The 27,899-nt window shown below is 45.6% G+C and overlaps 1 protein-coding gene and 1 long non-coding RNA gene across 2 annotated transcripts in view; both read left to right on the plus strand.

Annotated features, from left to right (window-relative positions):
* Positions 1-27,899, plus strand: part of LOC140720923 (uncharacterized) — a 443,642-nt gene that overhangs the window by 4,163 nt on the left and 411,580 nt on the right. Inside the window, exon 3 of the mRNA XM_073035771.1 lies at positions 11,751-13,365. Coding sequence (XP_072891872.1) covers positions 12,158-13,365 — 1,208 coding nt within the window. The 5' untranslated portion in view covers positions 11,751-12,157. The remainder of the gene's footprint in view (positions 1-11,750; positions 13,366-27,899) is intronic.
* LOC140720934 (uncharacterized) lies at positions 26,031-27,709 on the plus strand. Its single transcript, XR_012097281.1, has 3 exons — positions 26,031-26,493; positions 26,875-27,001; positions 27,323-27,709. It is a non-coding gene; the product is annotated as an uncharacterized lncRNA (long non-coding RNA).

A 27,899-nucleotide genomic window follows, 5' to 3' on the forward strand; every position in this document is an offset into this window, starting at 1 on the left:
GGAGCCAAAGATATTTACTACATGACAGGCTGTAGCCCCTAAAGACAAACTACAAAATAGTCATAATGGTTTACACACACAGAACAGACTGAAGCTGTCCTATCTCTACATGTGAATGCGCAAGGAGATAAGCATCTTGAAACTCTAGCTAGCTACCCACAAGAAGAAACATGGCTCAGCACATTGGTTGATCATCAGCAGTTTCTTTCAGAAAAACAGGCTGCTATTGTTTAACGAAGTGTTAACCATTTTACAGACTTTATCCTTCCCTCCTTTTGATCATTACATTATCAACAACGCAGTAACTTCTTACAGAGATAGCAACTGACGACAGCATTGACTTATCAGTGGGTAAAGACAGTGTACAACAGTAATTGTAACAAAGATATGTACAACTGTTAGGACATAATGCAGTATCATGCCCCACATATTACCAAACAGGCCTTCAAAGATCACCATTTCGACCCTTCGGTGAACCCGTGTAAATCCTGCCCTACTTTCTAGATGCTGTCAATCTCCTTTGCAGTGTGCTCGGAGAGGGATGTAATGTTAGTAGATTCATCAGGGATATAGGTGCAGCATTCTGTGTCAATAACAGCACAGGTTCCCTCTTTCTCAGCTGGGATAAACTCTAAAGCTGTACGATTCTGTATGACTGTTTGCCAGATTGCAATCATTTCAGTGGATATTTCTGTTACTTGGGCCTGTGTTTCTGTCAGGGCCCCTGCAGTATTGTGGCCAGCTCCTCAAGTGCTGTATCCAAATTGATTTGTCTCTCATGAATTCCTGGCTACTCCATAGGAGAGAAAAGCGATCATCCAAAATCAATCAGTCTCAGTTGTTCCTCTCGGCTGCTGGGCACCTGCAAGTATGGCCAGGATGCATGTTTCCCAGTATTGGAAGTTCCGTTTGATGGGGGCCTGAGACACCATCCCTCAAAACACTGACAGCCACAGTCATCTATGACTGGACCACAGGTCCTCATCTCACTTCCCCGGATGTTATTTGAGAAAGCCCAGGCTGAGAGTTCCTCACTCTGGTTGAGCAGGATTACTGACATTGGAACCATAGTTTTACCATGCTGTGGAATCTCAGCACAAACCCAGCAGGCCCCTAGTTCTACCTGTTTGGCATAGGTATGACAGAAAGACAGAAATGTGTTAACATGGGGGCCCCCGGATGCTGGGGTGAGCCCTCTCAAAGACATAAACATGAACACCACTAACAACCAATACATTCCCGTTAGTCCGAGAGAGACCTTCTACTCAGTTCCTTCAGTAACATGTTTGGCGCCTAATGATGTATCCACCGAGATTGCCCGTTCAGTTTCACAGCCATGGGAGCGGTCGGTAACACCTGATATGGTCCTCTCCACCGCAGTCCGAGTTTCCCTCAATCCCAGTTCTTCATCAGGAAAAAAAATCCCAGGTTCCATGGTGCGGAGTAGTTCTCTTCCTTGTAAGCCTGTCATACCTGTGAATGTATGCTTGGAAAATCTTGGTTAGTTGGCATATATATTTCCCCATGTCTTCCCCTCGCGTATGAATATCCAATTTTGCTGGTAGACTTTCTGGGAGCAATAATACACAAGGTCTTAGTCCCCAGGGTGTTTTCATGGGCCGTCCATAAACGATTTCAGCTGGTGACAACCCTGTTTTCCCCTGTGGGGTAACCCTCATGTGGAACTGGGTAACGGAAGGACCTTCAACCAAGTGAGTCCAGTCTCCACTGTTAGTCTGGCCAGTTTACTCTTCAGAGTGCCATTGGCTCTCTCCACTCTGCCAGCGGCCCGTGGGTGGTATACACAGTGGAATTGTTGCTGGATAGCTAGTTCATTACATACGCCTTTGTTTACCTTCATCACAAAGTGTGGGTCATTGTCAGAGCTCAGCATCTCTGGCAGGCCGTACCTGGGAAGTATTTCCCGTAATAATACCCTCACAACAGTCATAACAGTATTATTGGTAGTTGGAACAGCTTCAACCCATCTACTAAACATTTCTATAATATCTAAGCAGTATCTATAGCAATGTACTCTAGGCAATTCAATAAAATCAACTTGTAGACACAAAAAGTTCCACCTGGCAAGGGACTCGTACCCTGTTTGCTCCTTTCCCTCCTTTCCCAGGTGTGTACAATTATGTATATAATCGACCAATATTGGTAAAAACTGTGTAGGAACACAAACCTGTCCCGCTGGGAGATCCAAAAACCTAGGTCGGGGTCTTTCTGGCACCCCATCTGGGACCACAGTTTTCACTCCTCCTCAGAGGCGTCCCCCTGAGAAGAACAAAACTCGAGGTAGCTGTAGAGCAGTGAGTAAGTTGTTTACAAAGGTGGCATTACTAATGGGGTGGCCAGAGGAAGTCAGGAATCCCAATGTTCCCAGAGAGCCCTGTAGTCATATACAATTCCAAATGTATAACGGGAGTCTGTGTAAACGTTCCCACTTTAGTCTGTTGCTGGGATACAGGGATGAGTCAGAGCAAACAGCTCAGCCTTCTGGGTGGAGACAGCCGCTTCAAAAGAGGCTTGCTCAATTACTTCACTGTCCGTCACTATCGCATAGTCAGAATATCATTTTCCTGCTGGATCCACAAAGGAGCTTCCATCCTCATAAAACGTTGCCTCGGGATTGAGGGGATATTGCTGAATGGATGGGAGAGTCTGTCCTTCTTTCATGGTGATCCAGACAGGGGGACAGTTGGTGCGACAGATTTCTTGGCCTGAAATTACACAGAGATGGGATACAGCATCTTGGGATTGGACACTATTAAAAGGTTGTCTTAACAGATATCCCGTCTTCACCTCAGACTCCTTCCCGTATTGGACTAGACCCGCGGCCAAGTGTTGCCAGTCTCCCTCAGTGCTGGAGGCTTGTTTCGTTAGGGTGTAGGCCAAGAACCCTGGGCTCTTTGGCTTGAACCTAGTGCAAACCCTAATGGTGGTATGGGGAACTACCAGTTCTGTCTGTCACCAAAGGAAATCTGGAAATTCGGCCAGGAATGCAATACCGTCTCTTCCTTTAACCTGTCTAATCACCGTGACTGGGAACTTCTGTCCGTCGAGGGGTGCATAATATTGGCTTTCCTCAGTGGCGCACCCCGTAGGGTCAAAGCACAGAGTCACATGAGGGTCGGCTGCTGGCAGAAGGAGTGGAGTCCAAATTAAGTGCCCTCCACTTGGGGGCCGAAAACTGGGGAAGCTGTCGGTTGTTCACCTGTCAAGGGTGACAGCATTGTCTGTGCAAAGAATCTCGACTTCCAACAGACGGAGCAAGTCTCTCCCTGCTAGATTACACCCCCGTCTGGTGGTGACTGTAAATGAAACCTCACACTGGCTCCCCTGGAATTCCACCTGCAGTGGCTGGGTACGTGAATATGTACGTTCCGTGCCTTCAAACCCTGACAGAGTGATTATAATGTCTGATAGCTGGAATCCCTTTTCCGATACTATTTCCTGATTGAGTGTTGTGGTTGCCCTCATATCAATCATAAACGGAACTGGATTTCCAGCAACTTGCAATATTACATTGGGCTCTTCCTGAGGGTTGGCACTCATGGTTGGAAGCATCTTCTTGTCAATTTCTAAACAGGTTGTTGTCCCCACCTGTCCCTTGGTAGGTTTTTGCTCCCATTTCTGTTCCTCAGATAAAGCCCGTTCGCATCCTTCTTCCCACTGAACATGTTCACTTTAAATATTAGTTCCCTTCGGGGTTGATCGAGATTCGAAAGTTGGGTCCTAATAATATGTCAAAGCTTGTCGCAATCGATTTCAGTAATTGTCAGGCCAATCCATATTATTTGTTTTAATCATGTTGGCTAACTTAGTTGGTAAGCATTGGAGCAGTAGGGCATTGAACTGGGGGGACAGATTCCCTTCATTAAAGTCTTGGTCTCCTGCGAAGGTGCCGTAGCAGGCCACAAATTGCTCTCAATAGTCTGGTCCCGATTCCCCAGGCTTAGGTTTGCATTCAGGTACTGCTGTTCAGGAGGATTTAAACTAATGTGGCAGGGGGATAGGAACAAGTGCAGAGAGACAGAGGGGTGCAAAATGAGAGTAGCAAAATTCCATATCCACCGTCAACCCTTTAAGTATCATTTGCCAATCTATCTTAGCTAATTCATATCTCATACCTTCAAAGCTACCCTTCTTTAAGTTTAGAACCTTTGTTTCTGAATTAACTCTCCATCTTAATGAAGAATTCCACCATATTATGGTCATTCTTGCCCAAGGGGCCTCGCACAACAAGATTGCTAACTAACCCTTCCTCTTTGCTCAATATCCAATGTGGAATTGCCTGCTCTCTAGTTGGTTCCTCAACATTCATATGCAATGGCAAGCATTTAAAGATTGCAAGGATGAACTACAACAAGTGTTCTTCCAGTATGGCAAAAGAATAAACCAGGGAAGGTAGTGCACCCGTGGCTGACAGGGGAAACTAGGGATAGTATCAAGTCCAAAGAAGTAACATACAAATTAGCCAGAAAAAGTGGCACACCTGAGGACTGGGAGAAATTCAGAGTCCAGCAGAGGAGGACAATGGGATTAATTAGGAAAGGGAAAAAATATTATGAGAGAAAGCTGGCAGGGTACATTAAAACTGACTGTAAAAGCTTTTATAGATAAGTGAAAAGAAAAAGATTGGTTAAGACAAATGTAGGTCCCTTACAGTTAGAATCAGGTGAATTGGTCATACGGAACAAGGACATGGCAGACCAATTCAATAACTACTTCAGTTCTGTCTTCACTAAGGAGGACATAAATAATCTTCTGGAAATAGTAGAGGACCGAGGGTCTAGTGAGATGAAGGAACTGAGGGAAATACATGTTAGTAGGGAAGTGGTGTTAGGTAAATTGCAGGGATTAAAGGCAGATAAATCCCCAGGGCAAGATGGTCTGCATCCCAGAGTGCTTAAGAAATTAGCCCAAGAAATAGTGGATGCATTAGTGATAATTTTTCAAAATTCCTTAGATTCTGGATTAGATAGATAGATAGATACTTTATTCATCCCCATGGGGAAATTCAACTTTTTTTCCAATGTCCCATACACTTGCTGTAGCAAAACTAATTACATACAATACTTAACTCAGTAAAAAAAAATATGATATGCATCTAAATCACCGTCTCAAAAAGCATTAATAGCTTTAAAAAGTTCTTAAGTCCTGGAGGTAGAATTGTAAAGCCTAATGGCATTGGGGAGTATTGACCCCTTCATCCTGTCTGAGGAGCATTGCATCGATAGTAACCTGTCACTGAAACTGCTTCTCTGTCTCTGGATGGTGCTATGTAGAGGATGTTCAGAGTTATCCATAATTGACCGTAGCCTACTCAGCGCCCTTCGTTCAGCTACCGATGTTAAACTCTCCAGTACTTTGCCCACGACAGAGCCCGCCTTCCTTACCAGCTTATCAAGACGTGAGGCGTCCCTCTTCTTAATGCTTCCTCCCCAACTCGCCACCACAAAGAAGAGGGCGCTCTCCACAACTGACCTATAGAACATCTTCAGCATCTCACTACAGACATTGAATGACGCCAGCCTTCTTAGGAAGTACATTCGACTCTGTGCCTTCCTGCACAAGGCATCTGTGTTGGCAGTCCAGTCAAGCTTCTCGTCTAACTGTACTCCCAGATACTTGTAGGTCTTAACCTGCTCCACACGTTCTCCATTAATGATCACTGGCTCCATATGGGGCCTAGATCTCCTAAAGTCCACCACCATCTCCTTGGTCTTGGTGATATTGAGACGCAGGTAGTTTGAGTTGCACCATATCACAAAGTCCTGTATCAGTTTCCTATACTCCTCCTCCTGTCCATTCCTGACACACCCCACTATGGCCGTGTCATCAGCGAACTTCTGCACATGGCAGGACTCTGAGTTCTATTGGAAGTCTGATGTGTACAGGGTGAACAGGACCGGAGAGAGTATGGTTCCCTGCGGTGCCCCTGTGCTGCTGACCACCGTGTCAGACCTACAGTCTCCCAACCGCACATACTGAGGTCTATCTGTCAAGTAGTCCACTATCCAATCCACCATGTGAGAGTCTACTCCCATCTCCGTTAGTTTGTGCCTTAAGATCTTGGGCTGGATGGTGTTAAAGGCACTAGAGAAGTCAAGGAATGTAATCCTCACAGCACAACTGACCCCCTCTAGGTGAGAGAGTGATTTGTGCAGCAAATACGTGATGGCATCCTCCACTCCCACCTTCTCCTTATATGAAAACTGAAGAGGATCCTGGGCGTGCCTGGTTTGTGGCCTCAGATTCTATATTATCAGCCGCTCCATGGTCTTCATCACGTGCGACGTCAAGGCAACAGGTCTGAAGTCATTCAACTCCTTTGGTTGTGGTTTCTTCGGTACCGGGACAATACAGGATGTCTTCCACTGTCTGGGTTCTCTTCTCTGCTCCAGGCTCATGTTGAAGATACGCTGTAGTGGTTCTCCCAGCTCAGTCGCACTGGCCCTCAGTAATCGTGGGGAAACTCCATCCGGTCCAGCCGCCTTGCTGGTACAGATCTTCCTCAGTTGACCTACCACCTGTGCAGCCATAATCCTGGGCGAGGGCAAGGTCTCCTGTGATTGGCTATTTTCCTGTGAGGGAAGTAAGCCTGGTGTGGATTTCTGCGGTGAGGATGAGATTGAGCTGTCGAACCTGTTGAAGAAGTTGTTCAGCTGGTTCGCTTTCTCCACATCTCCACTTATGTTCGCCCTCTGCTTTGCACCGCATCCGGTGATGATCTTCATCCCATCCCACACCGCCTTCATGCTTTTTTCATGCTTTCCTGAGGATTGGAGGGTGGCTAATGTGACCTCACTTTTTTAAAAAAATGAGGGGAGAGAGAAACCAGGAAATTATAGACCGGTTAGCCTGACATCGGTGGTGGGGAAAATGCTAGAGTTGGTTGTGAAAATGTGATAACAGCACATTTGGAAAGAGGTGAAATAATTGGACAAAGTCAGCACGGATTTGTGAAAGGAAAATCATGTCTGTCGAATCTTACAGAATTTTTTGAGGATGTAACTAGTAGAATGGATGGGGAGAATAAGTGGATGTCGTATATTTAGATTTTCAAAAGTCTTTTGACAAGGTCCCACACAGGAGATTAGTGTGCAAACTTAAAGCACACAGTATTGGCGGTATGTTATTGATGTGGATAGAGAATTGGTTGGTAACCAGGAAGCAAAGAGTGGGAATAAGCGGGACCTTTTCAGATTGGCAGGCAGTCACAAGTGGGGTACTGCAAGGCTCAGTGCTGGGACCCCAGTTGTTTACAATATATATTAATGATTTAGACGAGGGAATTAAATGCAGCATCTCCAAGTTTGCAGATGACACGAAGCTGGGCGGCAGTGTTAGCTGTGAGGATGCAGGGTGCCTTGGATAGGTTAGGTGAGTAGGCAAATTCATGGCAGATGCAATTTAATGTGGATAAATGTGAGGTTATTCACTTTTGTTGCAAGAACAGGAAAACAGATTATTATCTGAATGGCCGATTAGGAAAAGGGGAGGTGCAACGAGACCTGAGTGTTATTGTACACTAGTCATTGAAAGTGGGCATGCAGGTACAGCAGGCGGTGAAAAAGGCAAATGGTATGTTGGCATTCATAGCAAAAGGATTTGAGTACAGGAGCAGGGAGGTTCTACTGCTGTTGTACAAGGCCCTGGTGAGGCCACAGCCGGAGTACTGTATGCAGTTTTGGTTCCCTAATCTGAGGAAAGACATTCTTGCCATAGAGGGAGTACAAAGAAGGTTCAACAGATTGATTCCTGGAATGGCAGGATTTTCATATGAAGAAAGACTGGATCGACTAGGCTTATACTCGCTGGTATTTAGAAGATTGAGGGGGGATCTTATTGAAACGTATAAAATTCCAAAGGGATTGGACAGGCTAGATGCAGGAAGATTGTTTCCGATGTTGGGGGAGTCCAGAATGAGGGGTCACAGTTTAAGGATAAAAGGGGAAGCCTTTTAGGAGCGAGATGAGGAAAAACTTCTTCACAGAGTGGTGAATCTGTGGAATTCTCTGCCGCAGGAAACAGTTGAGGCCAGTTCATTGGCTATATTTAAGAGGGAGTTCAATATGGCCCTTGTGGCTAACGGGATCAGGGGTATGTAGAGAAAGTGGGTACAAGGTTCTGAGTTGGATGATCAGCCATGATCATACTGAATGGCGGTGCAGGCTTGAAGGGCCTAATGGCCTACTCCTGCGCCTATTTTCTATGTTTCTATGTGTGGAAAATTAAAATCTCCCACAATTACAACCTTGTGCTTACTACAAATATCTGCTATCTCCTTACAAATTTCCTCCTCCAATTCTCGCTCCCAATTAGGTGGTTTATAATACACCCCTATAAGTGTTACTATACCTTCCACATTCCTCAATTCCACCCAAATAGGCTCCCTAAATGAACCCTGTAATCTATCCTGTCAAAGCACCGCTGTAATATTTTCTCGGACAAGCATTGCAATACCTCCCCCTCTTGCACTTCTGATTCTGTCACACCAGAAGCAACAATATATTGGAATATTTAGTTGCCAATCACACCCCTCCTGCAACCATGTTTCACTAATAGATACAACATTATATTTCCAGTTATCAATCCATACTCTAAGCTCATCCACCTTTCTTACAATGCTTCTAGCATTAAAATAGATGCATTCAAGAAACTTTCCCCCTCTTCCTCTCTGTTTATCCCTAACGGTGCAAACAACTTTATTATCTCTTTTTTTCCCTTCTCCCCTACACTTTCAGTCTGAGCGCTCCAACATCAGGGAGGAAGTTCAAATCATCTCTGTGTTAAAAGTTTAGCCATCATGGTGACTGAAGGCAGCTGCAGGTTCATGAGGGACTGTTGCTGTCAGATTCTGCAGTTCTTGCGGCGGCTCATCGCACCTAGGACTGAACCCTGGTCACTGAGCATTGGAGGAGTCTGTTCAGCTGATGTTAGCCTTAAACTAGACTGGCATTTAATATTGTGGATCTGTGAAAGGTAAATCAGTTCTGTATCAAATCCCGTGTCTCAGGTACTTACTGTCTCTACCACACTCACAAAGTACACTAGAAAGGCCAATCAGCCCATCTGATTCCTGCCCATGTTTCTGTTCCATATCAGTATAACAAAATCTATCCCTGCCGTTCCCCTCTCAGTCTCCCTGAGGTGACAGGTTGCAGCTAGTTACCACTCCGTGGGATAGGAGATTTCCCTTGAATTTCATGGAAACATATAAATGCACAACAGATTACTGGCGCTTTGTCCCACATTGCTGTGCCGACCATGTATCTTACTCTAGAAGCTGCTTAGAATTACCCTGCCGCATAGCCACCTATTTTCCTAAGCTCCATGTACCTATCTGAGAGTCTCTTAAAAGACCCTATTATATCTGCCTCGACCACCGTCGCTGGCTGTGCATTCCACACACACACCACTCTTTGCTTAAAAAACTTAGCTCTGATATCTCCTCTGTACCTACTTCCAAGCAGCTTAAACCTATTCCCCCTCGTGTTAGCCGTTTCTGCCCTGGGGAAAAAGCCTCTGGCTATCCATCCGACCAATGCCTCTCATCATCTTATACACCTGCATGATTTTCTCCAGGGTGAATAAGACGATGACCTCACTGTGGTTTTGACGTTCTCTCTCTCTCTCTGTCTCTGACGTCACAGCCCCGCCTCAATAAGGCGCTTAAAGCGACACTCACAGTAAGCAAACCTGCGGTCTCGTAACACAATGCACCTCTAAAGTCTGACAGCAGACTAGCGAGTAATTCTTCGATGGTGCAGAGTCATAAACCGAAGAGTTGCCAGCCTGAGTCAGGGGCTCCAGAGAGAGATGGGGTCCAGAGTTTACCAGGAGGAGGAGGAGGAGGAGGAATCAGACCAGCAGGATGTGGCTACAAAAGAAAGGTCAGAAACATTTGGAAACTGGTTGACCGAAATAATGGTGGTTAATTTCAGGCAGCAAATGTGGAGAGGAATAAAAAGACAACGTTTAGGCCGAGCCCCTTCAGCATGCCTAGCCTGTGTACTCCGCTGCTTAGTTGCTCTCTGAATTGCAGAGTTCCTCCAGCGTTTTGTGTGTGTGCGTCTCTGTATTTCCAGCAACTGCAGAATCTCCTGTGTTTTATATCTGCATTTTACTTTGGCATTAGATACTCATTGATATTGAGTATATTGCTTATAGGAGCCGCTTTCTGCGTTAAAACAGCTGCAGGTTTTTCTATACACACTATAAAAAAAAGAGGTATGGACATTGAACCGGTGCTTGCAGAAATGGTTAATGGCACCGTGATTACCCAGAGGGCCATGCATTAAGAATTTTGCCGGCGCTGAAGCACCGATGAAATGCACCAATGTCAGACTGAGGACATCACCGAGTATCACGAGTACACAGAAGGCCTTGAAAATGTCGGGTGCAGGTAAGAGCGATTCTCCATGTTTATATCTTAAACACCGACTTCGGGACAATTCCTGTGAAATCCGGACACCGTGGCCAACAATCCCAGGACAGTCCTGCTCTTGTCCCTGTCTCTCAGTCCCATGATCCGTACATGGGCCCCGGGGAGCTTCCGGCTGCTGAGTGAATGGGAACCGATGGATCTCTCAGACAGAGCTTAGCTCCGGCTATAATAAAGGCAAGGATTAGGAACTCAGAGAACAAAATCTTTTACATCACCAGTTGAGAAAATCACCTTTGTTCTATCTCCAATCACTAACAAGAGAAAATCTGCAGATGCTGGAAGTCCAAGCAACACTCACAAAATGCTGGAGGAATTCAGCATTAGTACTCTTTTCCATAGATGCTGCCTGGCCTGCTGAGTTCCTCCAGCATTTTGTGCCTGTTGCTTGTTCTACCTCCTCTTGTTCTGGACATTTCTACCCGTGAGAACATGTTTTGTCCCATTTTCTCTGGGTACTTAATGATGGCAAACACCTTTGTCCTGGGCAGCAAGTAGCTTTCACATCCCAAATGTGCCAGGCTCCAATGAAACAGACTACAGCCCTTCCCTTCATATTCATTGGCATTACCATCACTGAGTTCACCACTGTCAGTCATTGGGGGAGGCTTCAGGGGAATACAGAAACTGGTGATACTTGTGTGTTTTCTGGTGTTGCAAAAGTTGCTGGAGAATTTGCAAGTGGGAAGAAGTGGAGTTATATTTGGAAACCTGACTTTTTAAAGTGTAACTTAGCAAGCAAACCACATATGGACAATATGCAAAAACTTTAGTGAGAAAATCCTTCATTACCCATTACAGTCCTGCTACATAGGTTGTGTGAGAGTGCAGATGAACTGGATCGAACCAAGAGGAGATCAAAGTTCCTATTGACAGTGATTTGCCAGCTGTTAAAATGAATACCTCTCTATAAAAATTCACTGTGCACATCTTGTCACTGGGTAAAAAAAATACACAGTGCAAGATTTATGTACACACTGGTTATTACAAGTTAGAGGGGGTATTGGAGGGAAGATGGGGAGACCTGTAGTGTCCCTGATGCCCTCACGTACAAGATGTGCATACAGCTGCAGCTTGTAACCCTGCACTGTAAGGAGTTGGAACTTGAAACGCATACGGGAATTGATGGTCATTCCAGATACCAGCACTCTGCCCAGTCAGGAGATGATTTATCTTCCATTTGGGTTTAACCTCACTGTAAAAGTGTGATACCAAATCAAACCTTGGCAACTCAAGCAATCTCATCTGAAATGTTGTCCTACACCCATTGATGGATTTTGTAAATCTTTTACAGGTTAAAAACGAGAAGGAATTTGTCTCCAGGAATCTCAAACACGACACGCCAGTTTTGTTGTCTCTGTCTAGATATTTAAGAAGTGGAGCAAGGGATTCAATCGACCATCCTTCCTGCTCAGACTGTGGGGAGGGATTCACATGGTCATTTGAACATCTAGCAAGCCCGTCATCTTACAGAGGAGAAAGGCCTTTCACCTGCTCAGACAGTGGGAACGGATTCACTTGGTTATCACAATTGAAGGTACATCAGCAAGTTCACACTGGGCAAGGCCATTCACCTGTTCTGTGTGTGAGAAAAGATTCTGTCGGGCATCCCACCTGTGGACACACCAGTCAGTTCACACTGGGCAGAGGCTGGTCATCTGCTGAATTTCAGGGAAGGGATTCTCTCGGTCATCTGACCTAATGGCACACCAGCGTGTTCACACCAGGGGGCGGCCATTCACCTGCACAGTCTGCGGGAAGGGATTCACTGCATCATCCAACCTACTGGTACATCAGCGAGTTCACACTGGGGAGAGGCCATTCACCTGCTCAGTCTGTGGGAAGAGATTCACACAGTCATCCCACCTACAGAGTCATCAGCGCGTTCACACTGGGGAGAAGCCATTCACCTGCTCAGACTGTGGGAAGAGTTTCACTCGGTCATCCCGACTACTGGCACACCAGTCAGTTCATACTGGGGAGAAGCCATTCACCTGCTCAGTCTGTGGGAAGGGATTCACTCAGTCATCCCACCTACTGAGACATCAGCGAGTTCACACTGGGGAAAGGCCCTTCACCTGCTCAGTCTGTAGGAAGGGATTCACTGAGTCATCCACCCTACAGAGTCATCAGCGAGTTCACACTGGGGAGAAGCCATTCACATGTTCAGTCTGTGGGAAGAGATTCACTCATTCATCCCACCTACAGAATCATCAGCGAGTTCACACTGGGGAGAGGCCATTCACCTGCTCAGTCTGTGGGAAGGGGTTCACTCAGTCATCTGACCTGCAGAGACATCAGAGAGTTCACACTGGGGAGAAGTTGTTCACCTGCTCAGAATGTGGGAAGGCATTCATACTGTCATCCTACCTACAGAGACATCAGCGATTTCACACTGGGGAGAAGCCATTCACCTGCTCAGTCTGTGGGAAGGGATTCACTGAGTCATCCACCCTACAGAGACATCAGAGAGTTCACACTGGGGAGAAGCCGTTCACCTGCTCAGTCTGTGGGAAGAGATTCACTGATTCATCCCACCTACACAGTCATCAGCGAGTTCACACTGGAGAGAAACCGTTCACCTGCTCAGACTGTGGGAAGAGTTTCACTCGGTCATCCCAACTACTGGCACACCAGTCAGTTCATACTGGGGTGAAGCCATACACCTGCTCAGTCTGTGGGAAGGGATTCACTCAGTCATCCACCCTACTGGTACATCAGCGAGTTCACACTGGGGAGAAGCCGTTCACCTGCTCAGACTGTGGGAAGGGATTCACTCATTCATCCAGTCTACAGAGTCATCAGCGAGTTCACACTGGGGAGAAGTCATTCACCTGCTCAGACTGTGGGAAGAGTTTCACTCAGTCATCCCACCTACAGAGACATCAGCGAGTTCACACTGGAGAGAAGCCGTTCTCCTGCTCAGTCTGTGGGAAGAGATTCACTCGGCCATCCCACCTACAGAGACATCAGCGAGTTCACACTGGGGAGAAGCCGTTCACCTTCTCAGTCTGTGGGAAGAGATTCACTGCATCATCCAAACTACTGGTACACTAACGAGTTCACACTGGGGAGAAGCCGTTCATCTGCTCACTCTATGGGAGGGGATTCACTCAGTCAACCCACCTACAGAATCAGCGAGTTCACACTGGAGAGAAGCCGTTCTCCTGCTCAGTCTGTGGGAAGAGATTCACTCAGTCAATAAACATTACTGAGTCATCAGCGAGTTCATACTGGGGAGAAGCCATTCACCTGCTCAGTCTGTGGGAAGGGATTCACTCAGTCATCCCACCTACAGAATCATCAGCGAGTTCACACTGGGGAAAAGCCATTCACCTGCTTAGACTATGGGATAGGATTCACTCAGTCATCACAAGTACTAGCACACCAGTCAGTTCACAGTGGGGACTGGCCGTTGTTATGAATCCCTGGGTTTCCTTTGCTGTGGACTGTCATTTTAAGAGAGAGAGATTAAGAAGGTGAATCAGTCTGACTTGCAGCTTGTTTACATCGCTCGCAGCTTGTTTAGTTTTAACCGAGGACACAGACACTCAGAGTCAGATGGAGACAAAGGAGGAAAAATGGAAGGATCGAAACCAGGGAACTAGTGACCAAGGGTCACTGTTTAGAAGTTGCCTATGCCCACAATGGTGGGTTAATTATCGATTCATGTACATCGAATGTGTGGTTGTCACATTGTTTGATCCATAGGGGTCGATCTGATTTGGTGTATCCTGTGGAGACCTCTTATGTGTTAACCCTTGCCTGGCTGTGGTGTGGTAGTTCACTTGAAGATGATACCCCTTGTGACAAGTCACTTTCAGTGATAATCAGTATGTGGATTTGGAATGATGACGGATAAAATCTACAGCGACTGTTCTTTCATTTTACAACCATGGAACCTGAGGAATTCTGCATATTTGCCTTCTCTCACCATTTACCCTGGATTACAAATCTCTCTCTCTTATCGCCTATTCTGTAGTTGAACTGAACTTTCATACTTTACCAGCTCAAGACTCCAAGCCTTGTTTTCCCCGAGCTCAATAGTTTGGGAGTTATATTTACACACATTTACAAACTTAACACTGTTAACTTCTGTTTATCTTGTTTAAGTTGCAATATTACGTAGATTATAATAAAGACAGATCTAACATCAAAACCAGACTCCAGGTGTAGTCTATTGCTGCTGGCTTGTTTCTAAAGCATTATGGTTCATAACAAATTTGGGGCCTGCGTCTGGGATATGAACAAATTTGGGGGCTATTGATCGATGAATTATCGATTTGATTGGGGAAATCCCTTTTGATTTAATTGGGCTCAGATTTTTCCACAGATTTCCACCGGGACAAACATCCTGTCCGCGCCCTCTCACACCATCTTCAGCCTTTCAATAAAATCCCTCCTCTCCCTCCCCAGGGAACTGGCATCAAACCGACGGGCCGAGCGGTCTCCTCCTACCTCTCGGTGACACATCAGACTCCGGCCGCAGAAGATGCTTCACAAATGCCCCAACTTCCCTTGGAGGGAAATGGAAATAAATCAAAAAACGGACATTTACTCCGCTGTGATGTGGAGTTTGAGGCCGGAGCGGGAGGCGAACTCAGCGGGGGAAACGCCCTCTGGACTTGTCCACCTCTGCGACTGGTGGTCGCAAGTGATTGACATCGCTTTGCACCAATGGGAATCCTCTGTTGACAGTGGTGTGGGGAGGGCTGGTCACGTGATTATTAGCCCCGCTAGTAAACTGATAAAGCCCGAGCTTACCTGCGCATGGATGACGTAAGACGCTGTGCACGTAAGGGCAGATCCCAGTGTGGGAAGCCCATGCGTGACGTCAGCCGCGATGGGGTCTGTGTGACGTCACCTGTGGGGATGCACTCGCATTTAAATGCACCTTAATGTGCGTTTCTTATGATTTCAGAGGGACAACAACATTAATCACGGGTTTCATTACTGAATCCAGTGTTGTGGGATGTAAAGTCCCCTGTTATGTGTCCGGCTGTGCCGTGTTGTTTGGGGGCTATTGATCGATTAATTATCGATTTGATTAGGCATATCCCTTTTGATTTATTTGTGTGTGGAAATCAGCAGCAGTGGATATTGATAAATTTCTGTGGGTTGGATGACTGAGTGAATCCCTTCCCACGTACTTCCTAATCCTGGTCATCCACTCTTGGTCTTCCTGGAATCATTCTTTGAAACTTCTCCGGACCCACTCCAATACGAACACATCTTTTGCTCAGGTAATAAGTCGGAAGTACAGGTCGGACTCTGCTCACCATACACCAACAGTGATCTGCCCAATGCGTTATAAAGCTATAGTATCGCATCCTTGCTCTTATATTGCTAACATTGCAGTTGTCATCCTTAATCAACTCCATCTGCAAGCAAACCTTTAGGGCCTCTTCCTCAAGGACTCCCAAGCACTTATGCACCTCTAATTTTTTCAAGTTTCTCCCATTTTTTTTTTCTACGCCCAATTACTTCTACCAAATGTACATGACTTGCATACACTGTATTTCAACTGCTACTTTGCTGGCATTCTCCAGACCTATCGAAGTCCTTCTGCAGACTCCCGCTTTGCTCTAAACTACCTGTCCCGTACCTATCTTTGTATCAACTGCAATGTTCGTCACCAAGGTATCAATTCCGTCATCCATATCATTGAGATTTAACATGAAATGATGCGGTCTCAATACTGACCCCTGCAGAACAGCATTAGTTACCGACAGCAAAACAGAATTGCCCACATTATTCTGACTCTTTCTCCCTTGTCAGTACAAGTTTCTTTCCTGTAATTCCATGAGCTGTGATCCTGTTAAGCAGCCTCACGTGCAGCACCTTAGAAACATAGAAAACCTGCTACAAAATACAGGCCCTTCGGCCCACAAAGCTGTGCCAAACATTTCCTTACCCTAGAACTACTTAGACTTACTTATAGCCTATTTTTCTAAGCTCCGTGTACCTATCCAGGAGTCTCTTAAAAGACCTATCGTGTCCTCCTCCACCACCATTGCCGGCAGCCCATTCCAAGCACTCAGCACTCTCTGTGTAAAAAACTTACCCCTGACATCTCCTCTGTACCTACTTCCAAGCATCTTCAAACTATGCCCTCTCGTGCTAGCAATTTCAGCCCTGGGAAAACGCCTCGAACTATCCACACGATCAATGTCTCTCATTTTCTTGAATACCTCTATCAGGTCACCTCTCATCCTCCACCACTCCAAGGAGAAAAGACTGAGTTCACTCAACCTATTCTCAAAAGGCATGCTCCCCTATCCAAACAACATCTTCGTAAATCTCCTCAGCACCCTTTCTATGGCTTCCACATCCTTCCTGGAGTTTGGCGACCAGAACTGAGCACAGTACTCCAAGTGGGGTCTGACCAAAGTCCTATATAGCTGCAACATTACACCTTGAGTTTAAAAGCTCAAGCCTGCAGTTGATTAAGGCCAATGCACAGTATGGCTTCTTAACCACAGAGCCAACCTACATAGCAGCTTTGAGTGTCCTATGGACTCCGTCCCCAAGATCCCTCTGTTCCTCCACACTGCCAAGGGGCTTACCATTAATACTATATTCTATCATATTTGACCGAAGAAAATGAACCACATCACACTTCTTGGGGTTGAACTCCATTTGCCACTTCTCAGCCCAGGTTTGCAGACTATCAATACCCCCCTGCAACGTAACCCAACCTTTGTGTCATCAGCAAATTTACTAACCCATACCTCCACTTCCTCATCCAGGTCATTTATAAAAGTCACGAACGGTAGGGGCCCCGGAACAGATCCCTGAAGCAGACCACTGGTCACCGACCTCCATGCAGAATATGACCAGTCTACAACCACTCTTTGTCTTCTGTGAGCAAGCCAGTTCTGGATGCACAAAGCAATGTGCCCTTGGATCCCAGGCCTCCTTACTTTCTCAATAAGCCTTGCATGGGGTACCTTGTTGAAGATCATCTGAAAATCCGAGCAAACAACATACACTGCCTCTGCTTTATCTATCTTGCCTGTTACTTCCGCAAAGTATTCCAAGAGATTTGTCAGTCAAGATTTCCTCGAAAGAATCCGGCTGACTTTGGCCTACTTCATCATGTTTCCCCAATTACCGTACCCAAAAAACACACTCTTAGTACACTCTAACATCTTCCTGACCACTAAGGTCAGACTAACTGTCCAATAATTTTCTTTCTTGTGCCCCTCTCTTCTTAAAGAGTGGAGTGACATTTGCAAATTTCTGGTCCACCAGAACCGTTCCAAAATCTAGTGATTTCTGATAGATCATTACTCATCACTTGAAGAGAAAACTAAGGGGGAACTTCTTCATTCAGAGGCGGGGAGAGTGTGCACCGAGCTGCCAGAGCAAGTGGCAGGGACGATTGTAATCTTTAAGAGAAGTTTGCTTAGGTCACTGGATGAGAAGGATATGGAGGGCTATGGTCCAGGTGAAAGTAGTTGGAACTCGGAAGATGAATGCTTTAGCACGGACTAGACTGGCCGAATGGCATTTTCCTGTGTTGTAGTGTTTTATGACTCTAATGCCTTCACAATCTCTTCAGCTACCTCTTTCTGAACTCTGCGGTGTCTTATCTACCTTCAGGCCTTTCAGCTTCAAAAACACCTTCTCTCCTTGGTAAAATCATGTATCCTCACTTCTGCCCCAGGTACTGCTGAATGTTTGGCATTTATGTAATAAATTTAATGACACAACTGTAGTGGGTGACTTCAACCTGCAGGAGGATTGGGAAAGTCAGATTGGCGTGAGATCGTAAAAGAGGGGATGTATTGAATGCAAACGAAATGGCTTTTTAGAGCAGCTGATGGTTGAGCCTGCTCGGGGAACTGCTATCTTACATTGGGTGCTGTGTAATAACCCAGATCTTATTAGGGAGGTTAATGTAAAGGAACCATTAGAAGGCAGTGATCATAATATAATTGAATTCCTACTGCAATTTGTGAGGGACAAGCACAGGTCACATGCGTAGTATCGCAATGGAATGAAAGGGAATTTCAGAGGCGTGAGAGAGGTGATTCCCCAGGTGGATTGGAGGATGCTGGTGGAGATGACGCCAGAGCAGAAATTGCTGACGTTTCTGGGAATAGTTCATAATGTGCAGGATAGATATGTCCCACAGACGTAGTTCTCAAACAGCGGGGCTAGGCTATCGTGGCTGACAAAGGAAGTTAAGGACTGTATAAAAGCATATAAAGTATTAAAAGTGAGTAGTAAGTTGGATAATTGGGTAGCTTTTAACATCCAACAACAGGCAAATTTAAAATAAAAGCTATAAGGGGAAAGGTGAAATATGACAGCAAATTATACAATAATATAAACCAGTTATAAAATATACGAAAGGGAGGCGAGTGTTGATATTGGACCACTGGAAAATGATGCTCATGGGGTACAAATGGGGAAGAGATGGTAGATGAACTTGATAGGTACTTTGCATCTGTCTTGTCTGTGGAAGACGCCACCAGTGTGCCAGAGATCCGTGAGTGTCAGGGAACAGTAGTGAGTGCCATTGCTATTACAAAGGAAAACGTGCTAGGCCAACTCAGGTTCTTAAAGTGGATAAGTCACCTGGACTAGATGGGCTACATCCCAGAGTCCTGAGAGAGGTTGCTGGAGAGATAACAGATGCATCGGTCATGACCTGTCAAGAATCACTTGATCCTGGCATAGTCCTGGGGGACAGGAAGATTGCAAATGTCAATCCACTCTTTGAGAAGGGAGGAAGGCAAAGTAAAGCAAATTCTAGTCCAGTAGGCCTAACCTCAGTGGCTGGGAAAGCGTGGAGTCATGATAACAGTTGAGGTTTTGGGGTACTAGGAGACTAATGATATAATAAGACAAAGCCAGCATAGGTTCTGTAGAAGGAAATCTTACCTGACAAGTCTGTTACAGATCTTCGAGGAAGTCATAAGCAGGATGGACAAACGAGAGGCATTGGATATCATTTATTTGGATTTTCAGAAAGCATCTGATAAGGTGTCACACATGAAACTGCTTAACAGGATAAAAGTCAGAAGTAATACTGGCATGGACAGAGGAATGGCTGACAGCCAAGATGCAGTGAGTGGGAATAAAAGGGGACTTTTCTGGTTGGCCAGCAGTGACTTGTGGTGTTCAGGGGTCGGTATTCGGTCCGCTACTTCTCACATGGTTTGTCAGTGATCTGGATAATAGAACTGATGGGGTTGTGTGGCTCAGACTGTGGGAAGAGATTCACTACATCATCTCACCTAGTGACTCACCAGTCAGTTCACACTGCAGTGAGGGATTTCACCTGTTCAGTCTGTGGGAAGAGATTCACTCAGTCATCTAACCTACAGAGACACCATCATGTTCACACTGGGGAGAAGCTGTTCACCTGCCCAGACTGTGGGAATGGATTCACTCGATCTTTCAACCTACAGAGTCACCAGCGAGTTCACACTGGGGAGAGGCTGTTCACCTGCTCAGACTGTGGACAGGGATTCACCAAATCATCTCACCTAGTGACTCACTAGTCAGTTCACACAGCAGAGAGGGATTTCACCCGCTCAGATTGTGAGAAGGGATTCACTCAGTCAGCTGATCTGCTGGCATACAAGTGAGTTCCACTGGGGAGAGGCCTTCGACCTGTGAATGTGGGAAGGCATTCACACGATCATCTCATCTATTAAAACACCAGCGAGTTCACACCACTTAGAGGCCGATCGTCTGCTCAGACTTTGGGAAGAGATTCTTTCAACCGTCTCCACCAAGGCTGCATCATTGTGTTCCACTGGAGAGAGGCCGTTCACCTGCTGTGAATATGGGAAGGGATTCACTCAGTAATCTAACCTTGTAACACACGACCGGGTTCACATTGGGGAGAAAGTTTCAATAAGCTGTAGGCTGGATATTTGCCCATACCCGTTGCTGAATGCAATTTCGAGAGTGACTGGGGGAGTCTAGTACAAGAGGGCACGACTTAAGGTTTACAGGGCGCCCATTCAGAACAGAGATGCGAAGAATTTTTTTTAGTCATAGAGTGGTGAATCTGTGGCATTTGTTGCCACGGGTAGCAGTGGAGGCTAAGTCATTGAGTGTGTTTAAGGCAGAGATTGATAGGTATCTGAGTAGTCTGGGCATCAAAGGTGGGGGAATTGGACTAAAGGGCAGATTGGATCAGCTCATGATGAAATGGTGGAGCAGACTCGATGGGCCGAATGGCCGATTCTGCTCCTGTGTCTTACGGTCTTATGTTATTTTTTTTTCTCATGTGTGTTATTCCTCTTCCTCCTTCTGTCCAAGGTCGTGTTAATCTCAGTGGGTTTGAGTGTAAATAGTCTTTTCTAAACTTGTCATTTCAGTTCTTACTTATCTTTGTAAATTTTACTGATTGAAATGGGACTAAGATATTTTCATTAAAAAAAGTCACTGTCGGTATTGATGGAAGTGTTTATTGCCTTTGTTGTATTTGTTAACTATTGAGCTCTGTTCGGCAGTTTTTTAAAGCCTTGAAATAAATTTTGTCAAAGGTTTTCCCAATATTGCACTACTTTCTGTTGCTTTTGCTTGTTGATTTTTCAGATACGTGGTTATCACGAGTCCCGGTGAAGGGTCATGGCCGGAAATGTTGTTTCCCATCCATAGATGCTGCCTGACCTGCTGAGCTTCTCCAGCACTTAGTGTGAATTTCTCTTGATTTCTTGCATCTGCAGGTCTTCCTGTTTCCCAGATATTTATATGTTTAGTGAAATAACAAGCCGGCCGTTGGGATGTGTGGCTCTGTTGGTAAAATATTAAATAAAATCATTAGATAAGAGGTGGCATAGGGTTGGGCAGTGTAGAATCTGTGGGTAGAATTAAAGAACAGCAAATGTACAAAAAAAATCCTTGATGGGAATTGTATAGTGACCCCAAAACAGCATGTGGTCCACAAATTACAATGAGAGATAGAAAATGAGTGCCAAAAGGGCAATGTTACAATAGTCATGGGGGATTGTCATGCAGGAGATTAGGAAAATCAGGATGGTGTTGGTCTCAAGAGGAGGAATTCCTAGAATGCCTACAAGATGCTTTTTTTTAGAGCAGCTCGTGGTTGAGCCCACTTGGTGATCAGCTATTCTGGATTGGGTGTTGTAATGAACCGGAATTAATTAGGTCACTTGAGTTCAAAGAACCCTTCGGGACAAGTGATCTTAATCTGATCAAATTCACCCCGACATTAGAGAAGGAGAAAGTAAAGTCAGATATGAATAAAAAGAGAATTATAGAGGCCTGAGAGAAAAATTGGTCAAAATTGATTTGGAAAGAACACGGGTAGGGATGAAAACAGAGCAGCAATGGCTGGAATTTCTGGAAGCAATCTGGAAGTGACGGGATATACACATCACAAAGAAGAAGTAGTATTCTAAAGGTAAGGTGACAAAACCGTAGCTGCTAAGAGAAACCAAAGACAACATAAAGACCAAAGAGGGCACAGAACAAAAATTACTAGGCAGTTAGAGAATTGGGAAGTTTTAAAAATGAACAGAATGCAACCAAAACCATTAAGAAGGAAAAGATGGAATACATAGATGAGCTAGCCAGTAATATTAAAGAGGATACCATTTTTAATTTCAGGTACATATTGTGTAAAAGAGAGACAGAAATGGATACCAAACCACTGGAGAATGATGCTGGAGAGGGAATAATGGGGTGAGGGTGAAAGGTGATGGCTGATGAACTGAATAAGTATTGTACTCACTCTTATCTGTGGAAGGCACTGGCAGGAATATGGAAGTCCCAAATGTCAGTGGTCAGAATGTGTAAAGTTACATTACTCGGGAGTAAGTAGAAGGAAAGGCAATGGGCTGTGATTTTTTTTACTGGAAGGAGAAATTGATATTCATGCCTTCAGGTTGGAGCTGTGCAGGTGGAATATGATGTGTTTCTCTTCAACCCTGAGGCTGTCAAGTGGAGTAACTCCAGCCATTGCAATTCTGCCATCATCCCTGCCAGTGTCCCCTTCCAATCAACTTTGGTAAGCTCTTCTCCAGTGCCTCCGTAGTTCCCCTCACTCCACTAATAATGATGCATCTTGTTTTACCTTTCCCCTCTCAAAGTGAAGGGTGAATTCAGTCATGTTATTATCAATGTATCCACATGCTCCCTTTACCAAAAGCTCCCCAATCAAATCTGGTTCATTCCCGAATTAACTTTTCCCTAGTGGGCACAATTGCAAAGGGAAGGTAGGTCACATCCGGAACTTTCAATTTAGCGGGCGATTTCCTCTGACGTATTGGGAAATTGTGTGCTAGGCTAGTTACAGCAATGGCTTGCCATTGTTGTATTTGCCTTCTGCCGGGTGAGATTTTTTTATTAAGTGATCACCAGCTCTTAACCCAGCACAGATGGAGAGCATGCAAGGGTGCCGGCTGGATTCAAACTCAGGACCTCCCGCCACTGATGCCACTACGCCACCAGCTGGCTGCCCAATTCCAAGCTGTTCTAAAAGGCATCTCATTGGTATTTTCCAAATTCCCTCTCCTGAGATCAAGCACCGATCTTATTTTCACAATCTACCTCCTCCCATCCCACTCATGGACTATTTGTCTCACTCACATCGGGGGTAGATACACAGCATCCTCACCAGGACTACCAGCCTCTGGGACAGCTACTTTTCCCAAGCAGTAAAGCTGATAAATATCTCTACCCTCTAACCCACCCTTCCACAACACCAAACACCTCTATCATTTCCTGTCCGTCATCTTATATGCAGGCATCCTATGCCGAGCGTCACTTTATGAACATACAATCAATCCGTGCATGGTATATAAGCCGTGGATATATGTTGTTACCGTTGTGTTTCTGTGTTGCATTGGAACCGGAGTAATAATAATTTCGACCTCATTTACAGGTGTCTGCTGGAAATGGAATTAAACAACCCTGAATCTTGAATAAACATTTCAGCAGGCTGCAGCGTCACATTTCTGTCTCTCAGCGTTATTGCGGCAGAGCGCCACCTGGTGACAATGGAGTCCACCGATCTGGGGGTCCTGTTATTATGGCAAATCACCACGATAAGAATGGGTGTAGGGGCTGGACGCCAACTGCACGTGGATGAAGTGCCAGAGATGCCCCTAACCTCTCTCCTCACCACTAGTCAGGGTCCTAAACAGTCCTTCCATATGAGGCAACTTTTCAACATCGTGCTTGTTGGGGTCATCTACTGTTTCCAGTTTTGCAGGTGTGGCCTCCTCGACATTAGAGAGACCCGATGTATTCTCTGCATTCTGCACTCTGTCCCGATGCGATTCTGCAGATGTTGGAGATGCAGAGTAACATACACAAAATGTTGGAGGAAGTCAGGAGGTCTGGTAGCTTCTATAGAGGGGGTAAAGCCAAAGAGAGATTTCCTGCCGAGACCCTTCATCGGGACTGGAAGTGGGGAGGAGCCAGAATAAGATGGTGTGGGGAGTGGAAAGAGTCCAAGCTGGTAGGTGATAGGTGAAGCCAGATAAGAGTGAAGGTGAGTGGGTGGGCGAGGTGGGAGATGAAGTGAGACGCTGTGAGGTGGTTGGTGGAAAATGCAAAGGACTGAAAAGGAGGAATCTGATAGGAGAGGAGAGCTGGCAATGGGGAAGTAAAGGGAAACCAGAGGGAGACGATCCTCAGTGGAGAAGAGAGAAGTGAAGAGACAGAATGGAAGAGACTGGCGTGTGGGTTGATGAAATGAAAACGTGGAGATAGAAGTTAAAGATATCGATGTTCATGCCATTGAGGTGTAAACTACCCGGATGTAATATGAGTTGTTGCTCCTCCAACCTGAGAGTGCACTCATCGTGTTAGTTAAACAATGAAACGGAAGGGAGAGTGGATTAATAGTTTTCCCCTGGGATCCCTATTAACTCAATCCTCTCTCACCTTAAACCAGTCCTCTCTGGTTGTTGATTCCACAAAAATGGGGTAAAAGAAAAAAATAAACATAGAAAACCTACAGCATAATACAGGCCCTTCGGCCCACAAAGTTGTGCTGAGCATGTCCCTAAATTAGAATTTACGAGGGTTACCCATAGCCCTCTATTTTTCTAAGCTCCATGTACCTATCCAGTAGTCTCGTAAAAGACCCTATCGTATCCGCCAGCAGCCTGCAGCACATTCCACACACTCACAACTCTGAGTAAAAAACTTACCCAGGACATCTCCTCTGTACCTGCTCCCAAGCACATTAAACCAGTGCCCTCTGTGGCAGCCATTTTAGCCCTGAGGAAAAGCCGCTGACTATCTACACGATCAATGCCTCTCATCATCAGTTTGCTGATATATAACATTGAGGAGGTGGGATACAAGGCGGACTGAGGATGACCCAGATGGTTGATGTATATCACTGAAGCGGGGTTGGGGGGTGTGAGGAGACTGGACAGAGGTTGAACAAGATGAGCAGATGGAACCAGGTGGGAGAAGGGATCAAGGACGATCACTGATGGTCCTCCAGCAACACATAGGTACTGAATGAATAGTACATACTATTGTACAAAAGATTCTAAAATGACAGAATTAGCAAAAATAACAAGAACTTTGCCAGATATACTTTGACCCTCACCAAAATTTTATCAACACACCACAGGAAGTTTCCATTCCGGACACTTCACGCTTTGCACGGTAACTACTCCGCCCGTGACTGCGAGAAACTGGTAAGACCTTTGGAACCAGATCAGCACATCACAGAAACCATTCTCTCTCCCCCCCTCCCCCCCCCCCAGACTTCCCAGTCCTCGTTAAAGCAGGCAGTAAAATCAAAGATCCCCACAACCTGGGACGTTCTCCTTTCTCACCCACCTCAGTCCGGGAGAAGACACAACAGCCATAACGCTCCATGACAAATGTGAGGAGCCTCAGGAAACGAGGCGAGTTCGGGGGAAGTTAACGGGACTCAGTGGCCAACATCAGATTTCCCAACACAACATGGAGGATGCGTGACCGCCCATGTGGAGATTGTGAACATGCACAAAGAGATCGTTACATTTGCGGTTAAATGGGAGGGGCAAATGGGATCACGTGACTGGTGGGGTCTAACATCCCAGGCATAGACTCCAGCTCCCCAGCATTCTGTGGAAATAAACAGACGCGCCTCCCATCTCCTCTCACCTTAAATGTGTCAGACATTTCAAACCCCCAGGAAAAAACATACCCTGTGTCCACTCTATCTGTTCCTCTCGTAATCTGATAAACGTCCATCCAGTCTCACCCCAGCCTGCACCGCTCTGGAGAAAACAACACAATTTTGTCCAGCCTCTCGTTATAGCTCATGCCCTCTAATCCAGGCAGTGTCCTGGTAAACCTCTTCAGCGCCCTCTCCAAAGCCCCGACATCTTTCCGAGAATGGGAGCGACCAGAACTGTATGAAACACTCCAGATGTGGTCTAACTAGTTTTTCAAAGCTGCAACACAACTTCATGAGTTTTGAACTTAGTCCTTCAACTAATAAAGACAACCACGCCATTTGCCTTCTTAACCACCCGATCAATCTGTGCAGTCTCTTTCAGGGAGTGATGAACTTGGAGTCTAAGATCCCTCTGATCATCGACACTGTTCAGGGTTTTGCATTTAACACTGTACTGTCTCATACATTCAGGGGTGCAGTGCTACCAGAGCTCACCGGAGAGCCGCTCCGACACCTCTGTAAAACAGTCAAAATAAACAAGCGCGGAATTTAACAACCCCGGATATTAAATAGAGGGAATTTTACGGAAGCGGGGGTGTTGGCTGGTGGGGAAAAATACCACTCATAACATTAGGATATTTGATCGTTTTTGGTGAAATCCTGGAGCTGTGACTGTTTTTAATTTAGGCATTTGTGAAATTCCTTCTCACTCGACCCGTTGTCCAAGGAAGCTGGGAAATACCTGTACACAAATGTGAGCATTCTTCCGCTCTTTCCAATGGGTACCATTGGATACCAGGAAGGAGCTATATTAAGCACAGAATGAACATCGAAACCTATGTTTAAGCGTCGAAAATAATGAAAGAAAAATTCACTGCTCGCTCATCTTCGGCCTGATTTTGATGAAATATTCAAGGTAATCATCCAAAATCCTCTTCTACACCTGGATAAATTTAGTTTTGTTTTGGAAGCCAAATGGAAAAAAAAAATTCCAGGCTACAAGCTAGTTTTACGTCATTTCATATCATTAGTAGCTGATTAACTCCTTGGCCTCGCTCCACCAACTGTAGCTGATTGAAAAGAGGCTCTTTTTCTCTTTGTGTTGACAGGAAAAAGAGGAATTTAGTGAGGCAATGAACGAGATGAAATGCATTTCCAAACCTCCCAAATGGTTGATCTCCTCCCATTAACATTTGCCACTTCCACAATACAATATTTTCTATTCGTATAGTTGCGATAATAATTTATGTAAAGATTCAAGCTTCTTTAACTTTTTATATATTTAAACACTAAACAGGATGTATAAAGGTCGAACCATGTAACACCTGACGTGTGAGGATATTTTGAGTATCGATACTCACAGGTACACTTCAATATATTGAGAAAGGGATGGAGCAGTGGACCCAGAATGAAGTGATAAGCAGGTGAGAGGACGTACAAAGACAGAGAGGATGAGAGGGAGTGGGAGGGAGGGGTGTGAGGTAAATTTGTTCACCGGAAGGGGAAATCGATATTCATGCCATCAGGTTGGGTGGGGGCACCCAGACGGAATATAAGTTGCTGATCCTGCACCCTCAGGGTGGCCTCATCTTGGCAAGGGATGGGATGACACGTCGGAACGGGAATGGGAATCGGAATTGAAATGTTTGGACACCGGGAAGTCCCGCTCGGAGTGGAGAGTTCAAAGGTTAATTTATTATCAAAGCAGGTATTCATAAATAACGCTGAGTTTTTTTCTTCTCCAGAGAACCACGAAACAATGAAAGCATGAAAGTCGTTCAGAGAGAGAAAAAAATGAAACTCCCTCCCCACCCCCCGCATCAAAAAGGACGGCATCCCTATCATCAACCCCCAAAACCCACCCCTCTCGCACAAATGGGAAGAAAAATATCGACACCCGTTAAAAAACTTTCCTACCCGGCACAACTGCGGAGCAGCCGGTGTCACCAGTGTCGAGGCGGCCGCATCGGGAGCAGCGGACACAACAGGCGACCCCGGAAGATTCACAGGTGAAGTGTCGCCTCACCTGGAACGATGTTTGGACAACGGAGAGAGTTCAACATTCCGGCCCTTTCACTGTGACACCCCGAACTCCACATCAAATCCGTCCAAACGAATCTGGGCGAACTTTAATGACCAATAAATATAATTCCTCTCAGCGATCAGCTGTCTGAGTGATTCCCTGACTCTGAGAGGAAGGGGTATCTATGGTCCACACTGTCAGGGTGTTGAGTTTACCAGGAGACAAAGACTGCAGGGACGAGAGGTTTTCTGTTGACTAATACACTACCAGCTGGCAATTCTGGTGTTGTGACCCGAATC

Source organism: Hemitrygon akajei, unplaced genomic scaffold (genome assembly GCF_048418815.1).
Source record: "Hemitrygon akajei unplaced genomic scaffold, sHemAka1.3 Scf000048, whole genome shotgun sequence".
Classification (NCBI taxonomy): Eukaryota; Metazoa; Chordata; class Chondrichthyes; order Myliobatiformes; family Dasyatidae; genus Hemitrygon; species Hemitrygon akajei.